Below are 12076 nucleotides of genomic sequence, written 5' to 3' on the forward strand. Positions count from 1 at the left end.
TGGTATACTGCATTACGAATGCAGTAAATGTTTTATTTGTACACTGACGTCCTCAAGAAAATGGCAACCATGTTTTGAGGGCGCTATCGTTTTGATTTTTTGCTGGGAAATGTACATGCTAAATACCGAATTATCCTGAAATACCTGCCCTGAAGGTAAGTGTACATTCTTTGCTGAAACACTCATTTTATGTGGATTTATGTGTTGTCCATACTGTTGGAATATTTTTTATGTAAACAGACGGCGTAAATTCGTACTCAAAGCATTCATACAGAGATATGGTCGTCAAAAGTACAGAAACATACGTTACCTATGGTAACGTTTGTTTCATCAAATAAATCTCTCATTCTGGCCATAAAGGGTCTGGAATTTCATTAATATTATAAGTTGTTATTACAGTCCCCTGCATAGTATTGTTAAATATTAAAAAATGTCGTACTAGAAACTCGTTGCAAAGATGTATTATAACAGAAAAGTTCATTAATGTACATTTTACAATTTACATCTTTGAGTAGATGTAAAAATAAATCTTTTAAAAATGGGAGTAAGTTCCGAATTATTTTTTATTAGAATAGAAGTATTCTATTAGTTACATGCAATTTATTACAACATGAAACATTATTTAGAATATTTTATTTAATACGACCTTTAGTCTCTTACGGTAACGTATGTTTCAGAATGCCAGATTCAGATTCAGCCGAGATTCAGAAGCACTACAGTGAGCGTAAGAAGGCCTCAGATGGTAAGATGTTCCTGCTTCATGCTGTATGTGTGACTCATACACAGTACTGGACACTGGGAAATCAGATAACACAAAAGTTGAAATCTAGTTCCCCAAGTACATATTACGATACAGGCGACTACATCGCAGCTGTTTATGAAGGAGACTAGTATGTTGGCGAGAGTGTGAAGGTACATCCGGATGTCGATGATTATGATTACACGGTTACTTTCGTGCAGAAAAAGAAAGCGTTGTTCCCATGGCACAGCAATGAAGATGTTGTCTTGAGAGAAAAGTCCCATATACTGTTTAAAATTAGCCACCTGATCGCGTCTAGAAAGTCAAAGAGAATGTTTCAATTACCGATGTCGGACACTGCTGAAGCAGAGATGTTTCACGAAACTGTAGAAATGTAACATACTTTACAGCAAGCAGAAATTACCCAAAGACACAATAATAGGAACATTATGACAATTTATGTTTGCTGTATAAAGGGCTGAGACAAAGCGTTTTGCTTTTAAAGACATAAAACATAAAACTATACCATTGACATAGCCAACGTATGCATGATCCTGGTAAACCTGTGTATCTTTTTATAGATCCATTCTTATGCAATTTTGAATTGTTAGTCTGAAAGGTTTTCCACTAAACCGTTGTCTGATATGAATTATTCTGCAGTAATATGTTGACCGTCTTTCACTAATAATTCTTACTTAACTTGAAACATACGTTACATGAAAAACAAAGAAAACATGTCACATTCTTACTAAATTTGGATATTAGCAAACGAAGTTAAACTTATTTTAATCGGTTCAACTTACCATTTTCGTAGACAAATGTTAAGCAATACATTATAATAAACATTTCAGTCACATTGTTTTACATTTCAATACAGTGGAATTGATATGATGCGACTATTTACGTACACATTCATATTAGCATAAAACGTAGTATTCATCCATAAAAACACCTCAGTTTCTGGTTTTGAGCAAAACATACGTCGGCTATGTCATACGCCCCTTCTATTTCGTTGCTCATAGCGTTCATTAGTTAGTTAATGTTTGTGAAACCTACGTTACTATTCAGAGGGATTTTATTCTTGATTTTTTTTTCATGGCAAGTATCAGATAAGTAACCTATATAACAGTTGTTTTCTCTAGTTTAGATGTTTAAATAACTCATTGTTATACACTTGGTTTAATATATTAAAACATCTTGTAGTTACACGTTTTGAAAAAATACAAAATTATTGTATTTGTATTTTTTTGTGTTTGTTTTGTAAAACACTTTATTTTCAGTTTGCCATGTACAGTTAATAATCAATGTCAGCGCTTTTGTGAACAACCTTTAGCTGTATATACGACTACCTTTTCAAAAGGCATTTGCAAAACGGGTTGTTCTATACAAACTTTCATTTATATATTACAATAATTATTACTGGTGGTAATGAAACTAACGTTACTGCTGAAATTACAGTGCCTTTATTCAAATAGCTTTCATTAAAAAATTAAAAAGAGATTGTTGGAATTTATTTTGGCATTTGATTCTACACACCCATGGCTTCAGAATACGCTCTAATTAATTGAAAATTACAGCAGCTGATTTTTCATTTATTCTAAATCTCAATTGTTCTATCTTATTGAGAATTAGCGATAACTCCATCCTGCTTTTTGCAAGAATTATGGCCCATAATGGAACATCTGCACCCGCAAAGCGGTGCTCTTGTTAAATATGGGCAATGTCTATGTCTAGGTGTCCGGTTACCGGAAGGGCAGACACTTCCTTTTAAAAATATAATAGGTAGATGTATTATATTCAACTGGTTATAATATTTATGATGTATGAATCGACTTTCCTAGCTCCATGTAGACGGCCGTGTCTGAACTCTTACCTGAGGTAACGGAAGTCAGACGTAATGGAAACGGTCATCCATCCATCCAGATTCAGCTCAAATTTGCAGAAAAAGTAAACAGTTACAAGACACTTTTCTTCCTACCAAACATGAAACGGATATGCACATATTGTCAGGAGTTTCATGTCTGAATATTTCTTTTTGGCTATGGCCCTTTTTGGGACATTGAAATATTACAACTACATTGTACATCAGACTGAGAGCATGTGTTTTCAACTCCGACAGTTCCCATCCAATTTGAACATGTTGAATTAAACATGGTATACCTCATCTACATGAAATGAACTTGGGCATACAAACCTGATTTTTTTCTTTTCTTTACTGATGGCTCTGTTGTGGAAATTTATTTATTGTTCTGTCAAGCATCTTCAGGGGGCATGTGTCATATAAGCATTCTTGTTTTTGAAGGAATGTATAGCTGTCAAAGTTGATAGTAGAAAATTGGACATAATGGTTTCCCTAATTCAAAAAATGATAAGCTTTTAAGAGATATTTTGACAGGTTTTATTTGTTGTTGTTTTTTTACTAAGGTGTTTGTCTGCCACTCATATGCTATTTTTAACTTAAACATTTTCTCAAAATGCTTTAATACCATTTGAATTGCAGTATTAATAACTTAGTGCATATCAAGTATCTTACAAAGTTTTTGCTTCATATTAACTCTTAGCCTGCTGGCGGCAAGTGATTCTGCCTTTGCGACCAGTTCAGACCAAGATCAGCCTGCACATCCGTGCAGTCTGATCATGGTCTGCACTGTTCGCTATTCAGTCAGTAAATTTTTGGTAAACACCCCTTCAAATGATAAATGGTACTGCCTAAATTGGAAGATGGACCAGTCCATTATAGAAATATAGCAGGGTAAGGGTTAAATGTTCATTTAGTTATCATTTTGTAAGAATTATGAGTTTGCTTATGTTTTCAGGCTCAGCACAATGATGGCGGTTACACATGTGTTATTTGTTTTGCTCTGCTCTGTTATTTCACTGGGATCAGAAATTCAGGTTGATCCAAATGGCTATGTTATGTACTGTCCATGTATGGGTAGGTTGTCTGTTTCAATTATTGTATGCTCTGATTGTAAATTTATTTTAAATTTATTTAGAAGATGCATTCATTGACCATAATTCAGTTTTCATCCACTTTAAATGAAATTTTGTATATGTTATTTACATGAAGAAGATATGCCCATATTGTTAGGACTTTCGTGTCCAGTTACAAATCGTCTTTTTAGTAATACCCATATTTTATGCATATTCTTGAGAGTTTTATGTCTGATTATTTTTCTTGAGTTAGCCCATTTTGACTGTATATGTTATTCTATCAAGCATTTTCAGAGCATAATTTCATATATTGTTGACATCATTCTTACTGTATTTCATTTTTCACTGTTTTTAATTTTAAGAGAATACATTTAAACTTACTTCAGAGAATTCAGTATGACTTGATACGGCAATTGTTGAAAATGAAATATACTGAAAAGCTTAAATACGTCGACTTTCTTGATTAATAACGAAATAGTATCCTAGATACATTGAGAAAAGTTAACAGGATATAGTGAGTGTTACTAATTACAGTTATAACCATTTAAAACAAGGCTACTAAGCTGGGATATGAATCACATTTAGTGATAGCTCTAGTTATATTCAATGATACAGTATGTCATAACATATATTCCAGGTCAAATGGTCAAGAATAGTGAATTTAAGACCATCATATGTCTCTTGTATAGTAAGAAATATGAAATGTTGATTTTTGCAATGTATGCAGCAACAATAATGTTCTATATCTTGCAGGAAGATTTGGTAACCAAGCTGACCATTTCCTAGGAGTTTTAAGTTTTGCGAAGGCTTTAGATAGAACACTAGTTCTTCCACCTTGGGTTGAGTTCCATTTTCCAGCACCAAGATCAGTAAGTCTCTTCATGTGATAAATTTATGTAGAAGAATTTTCATGATAAACATCTTCAGAGACACATACATACATGTGTATATTTTAACTAGGGGAGCTACAGATAGATTAAAGGCATATCTTGCTAGCTTAGTCTAGCTCTTTGTGAAGAGACAGCCTAATTTTTTAACCTACAGGGTGAAGAGCACTGACACATTTGAAACCTTCTTTCCTGAGAAGAACCAATCCTGGCCCTCTGAGTTGGATGGGAGGCGCTACAGAGCATCTCAGAAATTTCCATTGCCTGGACCGAGATTCGAACTCTGTATCTCTGGATTCATCAAATTGAGAGAGTCAGATGTGTTACCATTAGATCACCTGGCCACCCAGATTGACAGTAATACTCCTGTAGATGTTGTTACTTGTCTATAGTAAGAGTAATGACATTTTAGTTAGCAAATAAGAAATTTTTTTCCCTTCATGTAAGTAAAAAACCGGTTACCAGTATATTACAATGACTGTTAAATCTGTCTATACACTGCCTTTGGAGAGACAAAAAGTGTTTTTCATTGGCAAGTAGTCTTATTCACAGGTAAAATTACACTGTAATACTTAAGATAGAAAAGAAAACCAGAAATCTTTAGAGCTAGGGGATCTGTGTTCAGAGGTGGTCCTTAGTCCAGGTTGGACTTTAATAATTGGTTTAATAATAATTATATAGTATTGACAATTAAAATAGGAAAAGTTTCAGTGTTTAGATTTAAAAAATAATTTGTAGCAAAGCAGTATTTTAACACTATTTATGCACGATGGGCGGTTATAATTTTTCTTGGCATATGCATGGCGCCAAATTGTAGGTTGTCACACTCCTTTGTTTATACACACCAGAGCCCGAAATGGTAATACGTCTTTCGGAAGAGTTCAATTTGGGCAAAAAATGATGGTGAATTATTCTGCAAAGTGAATAACCGGCTTAATATGTGTGTAAATTAATCAAGACAGTTGTGCAATGTGCCATTTTGTTTTAAACATGCTATCAAGTAAAATATTGGATCAAATTTGAAAGCGCTATTTCTTGGTGCATACATGGCGCTAAATATCACGTCGACGTGACTTCAACATAATATTGTTTTGATGATTTATACATTGCTAGTCATATTAGAATCAGTAATATAGCATTGTCTGTAGTTATTGTTAAAAAAACAAACTTGACTGATGTAGCAATGTTTTACAGGTGCAAGTTCCATTTGATGTGTATTTCCAAGTGAAGCCTCTATTAGAATTTCACAGAGTGATTACTATGGAATCTTTCTTTGAAAACTTGGCAGATGAGGTGTGGCCTAAAGGAAAGAGAACTGGTAAATTTTGGGTTAAAACTTCATAATGCACATATTATCCTGGTTAATACTGAAAAAGCACTCTTCTCGGAAATACCTTTATACGTTGTACTGTGAAGTACAGTAAAACACCGCTCGCTCGAGGTCGCAAGGGGATGGGCAAAATGCTCGAATTATCCATGGTTTCGAGCGACCCGAACATTGACCAACATAAGAAGAAAATTGAGGTTTGTTTTACCAATACCAATTGTCATCGCGACCATTTGCAGAGTAAACGGTGATGCGTAATAATAACATACTTGTGACATTTTCAAAAAAACGTATTTAAAACGTTATCTAAGATAGACGTTTCAATACGTAATTTGTAAATGGGACTTGTGAAAAACAAGGACTATTTATTTTTATTTATCAACAAGTGCATATCAAAATTATCTTCTCAATTTTTTGAAAAGGCTATATTCCATCCAAAGCTAAGTCTTCAGATAAGCTTGCTGTACATAAAGTCTTGTGACAGTAAATCCAAACTAAAAAATTTCGACACCTCTGCTCGAGTTTGCCAGAAACAGCAAAGAGTAAATTAATACACAGGGACCAGATGTCATGCTCGAGCGATCGAGTTATCGATGCTCGACTCAGCCATGGTAATTTCACATAGAAAATGGAAGGAAATCGGCCGGGACCACATGAATTGCTCGAGCGAGCCCGGGTACTCGAGTCATCGATGCTCGAGCGAGCGGTGTTTCACTGTAATTTAATTTCTTTGGCATAAAATTTTGCCAGTCCTGTTTTTTTTTTATTGGGTATAATGTCACACTGACACATAGGTCATATGGCGACTTTCTAGCTTTGATGGTGGACGAAGACCCCAGGTGCCCCTCCATGCATTATTTCATTGCGAGCGGGCACCTGGGTAGAACCACCAACCTTCCGTTAGCCAGCTGGATGGCAGTCCTACATCATGACATGAATTTGTGGATTTTAAGTGGATTTCTACAGAAAGAAATCTTAATGGGAATTTAACTTGTTTGTCAGGCTTTAATTTTGTGGATTGACAAATCTAGGGATTACAATGAAACTTTATACAAATGTTAAGTGTGATGAGAAGTTATGTCTGTTGCAAAGTTCTCCATACTAGCAAGGTCAAGGTCACATGCAAAAATCATCTCTGTAACGTCAAGTCAGAAGCAAGAGTCATCTCTGTACCATCAAGGTCACATGCATGAGTCATCTCTGCCTTCAAGGTCAAGGTCACATGCAAGAGTCCTGTCTTTATCCTCAAAGTCACGGGAAGAATAATTTCTGTACCTTTAAAGTTTAGCAGTATATCACAAATCCACAAAAAATATTTAGAAAACGAACAACATCTTTAAAAACAACCTATCTGTCCAATGCATTTTTACCATTCTGTAAGAATTGGATACTTAAAATATTCTAAAAGAGGGTTCCCCCTTCAAAAAAGAATGCCATTTGTAAAGAAATTAAAGTAAACACTTGTCAAAAAACAATGTTTAACCTAGTTAAGTAAAGTTTAAGCACTGGTACATTGTTGCAAATTCATCTAAATGGAGACATGTAACAGCTTTTTAAAAATGGTGAGTTTTTAAAGGTGCTGAACTGTCCAGAAGTGTGGCCCCTTCATGCAGTCCCTTTCCAGAATTAAATAATATATGAGTAAATTGACAATGGTTTTGTAGAATAATATAAATGCTTTATATGCTGTGTAATTTTCATGTAAAACAATTCTTTGGTGATGTTCGAACTTTTTTCTCAGAAACATGGACCTAACTCTTAATGTCAAGATCACAGGCAAGAGTCATCTTCGTACTTTCAAGGTCAAGGTCACTTGCAATAGTCTTCTCTTTTCCCTCAAGGTCACAGACAATAGTCATTTCTGTCAAGGTCATAGGTAAGGGCCCTTATCCTAATTCACTCTAAGGACACTCCCCTTCCAGGAGCATTCATTTCTTGCTACTGACATCTCTTGTTAAATCTGATATTCTGTTGGCAGAGGTTTTGTTAAATTATTGTTACATCAATGGTGTTCTGTATAAAGTTTGAAAACTTTCCAAAATTTGTTAAACTTAGAGAAGAGTTAGTATAGGTAAGTAATGATTGGTGAGAGCTAATTTTTGTGTTATTTTGTAGTTTATCATATATTAACTTAAATCCCAAAATACAAATTACTATTCAATTTATTTTTTATCTTAAAGTTTGAAAAAAACATGGAATCTTGGGGAAAAGAAGCATTTTGACAGGAACAATTAAATTTTATGCCAAGGAAATGACATGATTTTTACAGAAAAATGTGAATATGAATAAGTGAAAAGTATCATCAATGAGTATTTATTTAATGCTGGTAATAGCCAAGAGCTGTTACTTTAATCAAAATGGACTTAAACCAAGTTCTATCTTTCTTAGTTATTGGGTTTAATTGATATGCTGTTTATAGGTAAAGCATCAGACTCAGGGTGGGAGAGGCAAAAGCCAAGGCTCTGATTCTTAGAATTTCACTCTAGTATTTCAAGGTGCGTGTACATGCCAGTTAGAATTTCAGCAAAAATTAACATGAAGGTGGCTAGACACAAAACTAGAGCTAAATTAAACTTGTCAAGAAATTTTTGAACAGGTTTAAATTTTTATTTATGTTTATTCTAAAAATTGTATGGACCTATTTCTGTTTTTCCAGTGTTTTGTTATCAAGCAAGAACTTACGGTGCTAAGGAAAATGATTGCAATGCCAAAGAAGGGAACCCTTTTGGTCCTTTCTGGGACACATTTAATGTTGAGTTTGACAGTTCTGAATTCTACCAGCCGCTGTATCATGATGTTACACACAGTGAAATAAAAAGATGGAAAGAAAGGTAAGATTAGAGAAAGTTAAAGTGTGCTTTTGTTTTAACCTATCCATTGTAACCTAGTTTTAAAGATAACAGATTATGTACAGCAATGTATCTGACAACATAGGTAGTGTAGAGGTCATTTGCGTTTTAAAAGAGGATTCCAGGATGATGAAATAGAACTTAAGGTAGCGAACTTGTAAGGACAATTGGCAATTTCCACTTGATTACGCAGTCTCCGTATTTGATTTTCGGCGTTTGTCATGTTTGTTTGAGCTCTATTGCCTGTGGAAGAATATCAAAGTAGTATAGGGAGAATATGTAGTCCCACAGAAATTGTTGTGCATCATTATGGGTCATCTACCTTAAAGAGGCATTCCACCATCATGTACATAACAGAAAAATAGAACTTAAAGGAACATGCCTGCATTATGTACGTGACAAAGATTGAACTTAAAGTTAATGCCACCATCATGTACATGACAAAGGTAGAACTTAAAGATGCATGCCTCAATCATGTACTGCAACTGTAACTGCATGATTTCCCCATAAGGGATAATAATACTGTCAGCGAAAGTGCAACTATTGCGCCAGACAATTCAGTGATTCGTACGAAGTGCTATTTTTACGCAAGTTGAAAATCAGGAATTCGCTTATATTTCCACACGCCAAATGTCTGGAATTTGTAATTCGCAAACTTCGACCCGCGGTCCTATCCACTTATACAGTAGTCTTTTCCAAATTGCAATGCTTAGAGGGTGTTCTACAAGTGAAGCATTAGTTTATGACTTTGAAGTTTGTTCAAGGCAAGTACCTGGGATTGAGTTCAGGGTCTCCACACAGGTCACAAACTCGGGGTCAGCAACAGTTGTCATTGTTACACATAGAGCTACATATGATATACTTTAAAAAGGAGTCTTTGGCAAAAAAATGCAAGTTAAACATAAGTTATTTGTAAGGTTTAGCCAGTGCTTTCTTACCATGTTTATTAACTTTAACCCTTACACTGCTAAATTTCTGTAATGAGCTTGTCCATATATCTTTCAATTTGGACAGTACCATTAACTGTTAAAAGGGCTGCTTATAAAAAAGATACTGACTGAATAGTGAACAGCACAGATCTTGATCAGACTGCACATCTGTGCAGTCTAATCAGGATCTACACTGGTTGCAAAAGCAGAATCAATCATATCCAGCATGATAAGGGTTAAGACTCTTAAAAAAAAAGGCAACTAATGGGGCAGTCACAATAGTTAGTGTTTTGGCATAGAGCTTCATTAGGAAACAATAAATGAAATCATTTTCAGAGAGAACCAGTGTTGAGATGTTTTACACGCATTGCATTCTCTATTGGCTCTACTAAATTTGTTCAAGTCAGGTCACTTGATTAGAGTTTAGGCTGTTACAGGGAAACAAATTCATACAACGAAAAATTAGAATAATTAAAAGCTTCAACAAAGGTATTTTATGCATAGCAATACCTTACATCCTCTATTGAATAACTTCTCAGGAACGTTTGATGGATATTTACCTAACTTGGTCTGAAACATTCTTAATGGATGTTTCTAATATGTGTTGGGTTAGGTGAGCTACTAAAGGCCATTGATACCCTCCTGTCTGGTCATCTAAAGTACTGCTTATTAAGTAATAAGATTAATGAATATTGCCTTAAACTAATTGAATCCCTTTTTGTCTACTGTCAGTTACAAATAGAAGTACTTTATTTTCGTGTTATAACGTATGAACATTATGCTAACGCTATTCTAGCATAAAATCTGGGAGAAAAAAAACCTAATAAATGAATACATTCTCCCTCAACGTCATTAAATTTCCATGAAGTGGGTGGGAATATCTGAGTTTTTTTTCACGACGTCATATCCATTTGAATTATCCGTTCGGGGCCGTAATACGTTTACACTTTGCCATGGAACTCCCATATATAAAAAAGGTGTTATAACAGCACATGAGCATGAGTATCTCTCTGTTAACACATGTTTTCTCTCTTGTTAAAACACCACCAAAAAGTGACAAGAACAGCAGTTTTATGCTAGAATAAATGTAACAAAAATCTTGTATGGCAATACCCATTGTAAAATTATGTTTTTTGTTGCTTTGTTGTTTTCAGGTATCCTGTAAGCAAATTCCCAGTTCTGGCATTTACAGGCGCACCAGCATCTTTTCCTGTCCAGCAACAAAATGTAGGTCTCCACAAATATCTGAAATGGTCTGATAACATAGCTGCTCAGAGAGACAAGTTTATAAAGGAAAATATCGGAGATGAAAAATTTGTTGGCATTCATCTACGACTGGGTTCAGATTTTGTGAGTATAAACTTGTGTACATAAGGAGCTTTATTTTCAATACAAGTAAAATAGACCCTTGAAACAGGTAAATCTCAGGAAGTACCACCTTTGTTTTGTAAAGATAATAATGCACTCACTAGTTTCATATTATAAGCTTTTAGCTGGATTTTGAATAATTTGAAGCTCACTAGATTCAACGTTTAAGAAGTACTAGTTAAAATCACACATTCCCAGTTGTGCTCAGGCTTATCCACTACACAATTACTATCCATTCTAGCACTTTTAAGATTTTCTTTTATATAAACAAAGAAGGATTTTACCATGTATTGTCTTGTTGATTAGAATACGTTTTGCAAAATGACCTACTTTTAGCTATCCCTCGTATTTGAAACGCATTTTATTCCAGATTAGTATTACCTCCTGGTTGATTCGAACGTGTTAGAATGGAAATAGATTTTAGTTTTTTCGTTCAGATGCTTCGTAATTAATCACTCAGGCTTTTGTGATTAGATTACTACGCATCTGAACTCAAAACCATGTTTTATTTGCCAACAAAGCACGCAAAACTAAAATCTATTTCCCAGATAGACAATCACTCTCCATATATTACTGTTAGTGGTTGTCTGATCAAAGACTGATACTCTATCTTAAGTTGTTTTCAGTTGCTTTTGTTTTAGTTTGTGGAGATTGATGTTCATTATGAATGGAATAGTGTGAAGTGGTCAGCAAAAGTCTGCAGCCTCAGTTATCCTAAACCTGTGACATATTTCCAACATGTAGATATTAGTTAAACAAAGCTGTATTACATCCTAATGGTAAACCAACAATATATTGTCTGTACATACTGAAGGTATCGCCTGTTGAAAGTAGATGCCATAAAATTGTAAAAATGGACTTCGTAAAAAAGTTACCTGGGGCTGCCAGGTAAAATTGAACTTAATAAATAGGTTTCAGTCCATCTGATAAATTGGACTTGGCAAAACATTTCAGGCCATCTTGTAAAACTGGACTTAACAGTGTTCAATTCTTCATGTGAGGAAGCCGTCCTGCTGGCTTACGAAAGGTCAGTGGTTCTACCC

The 12076-nt window shown here is 34.7% G+C and overlaps 1 protein-coding gene across 2 annotated transcripts in view; it reads left to right on the forward strand.

Annotated features, from left to right (window-relative positions):
• The window catches only part of LOC123549202 (GDP-fucose protein O-fucosyltransferase 1-like), a 28850-nt gene that overhangs the window by 1738 nt on the left and 15036 nt on the right, over positions 1-12076 (forward strand). Inside the window, exons 1-6 of one of the 2 annotated variants that reach the window (XM_053524811.1) lie at positions 2590-2686; positions 3556-3674; positions 4427-4542; positions 5755-5878; positions 8544-8718; positions 10820-11015. In XM_053524811.1, coding sequence (XP_053380786.1) covers positions 2637-2686; positions 3556-3674; positions 4427-4542; positions 5755-5878; positions 8544-8718; positions 10820-11015 — 780 coding nt within the window. In that variant the 5' untranslated portion in view covers positions 2590-2636. Of the gene's footprint in view, positions 1-2589; positions 2687-3555; positions 3675-4426; positions 4543-5754; positions 5879-8543; positions 8719-10819; positions 11016-12076 lie in introns of those variants that run through there. The other variant, XM_045337104.2, reaches the window with a different exon arrangement.

Source organism: Mercenaria mercenaria, chromosome 15 (assembly GCF_021730395.1).
Source record: "Mercenaria mercenaria strain notata chromosome 15, MADL_Memer_1, whole genome shotgun sequence".
Taxonomy (NCBI): Eukaryota; Metazoa; Mollusca; class Bivalvia; order Venerida; family Veneridae; genus Mercenaria; species Mercenaria mercenaria.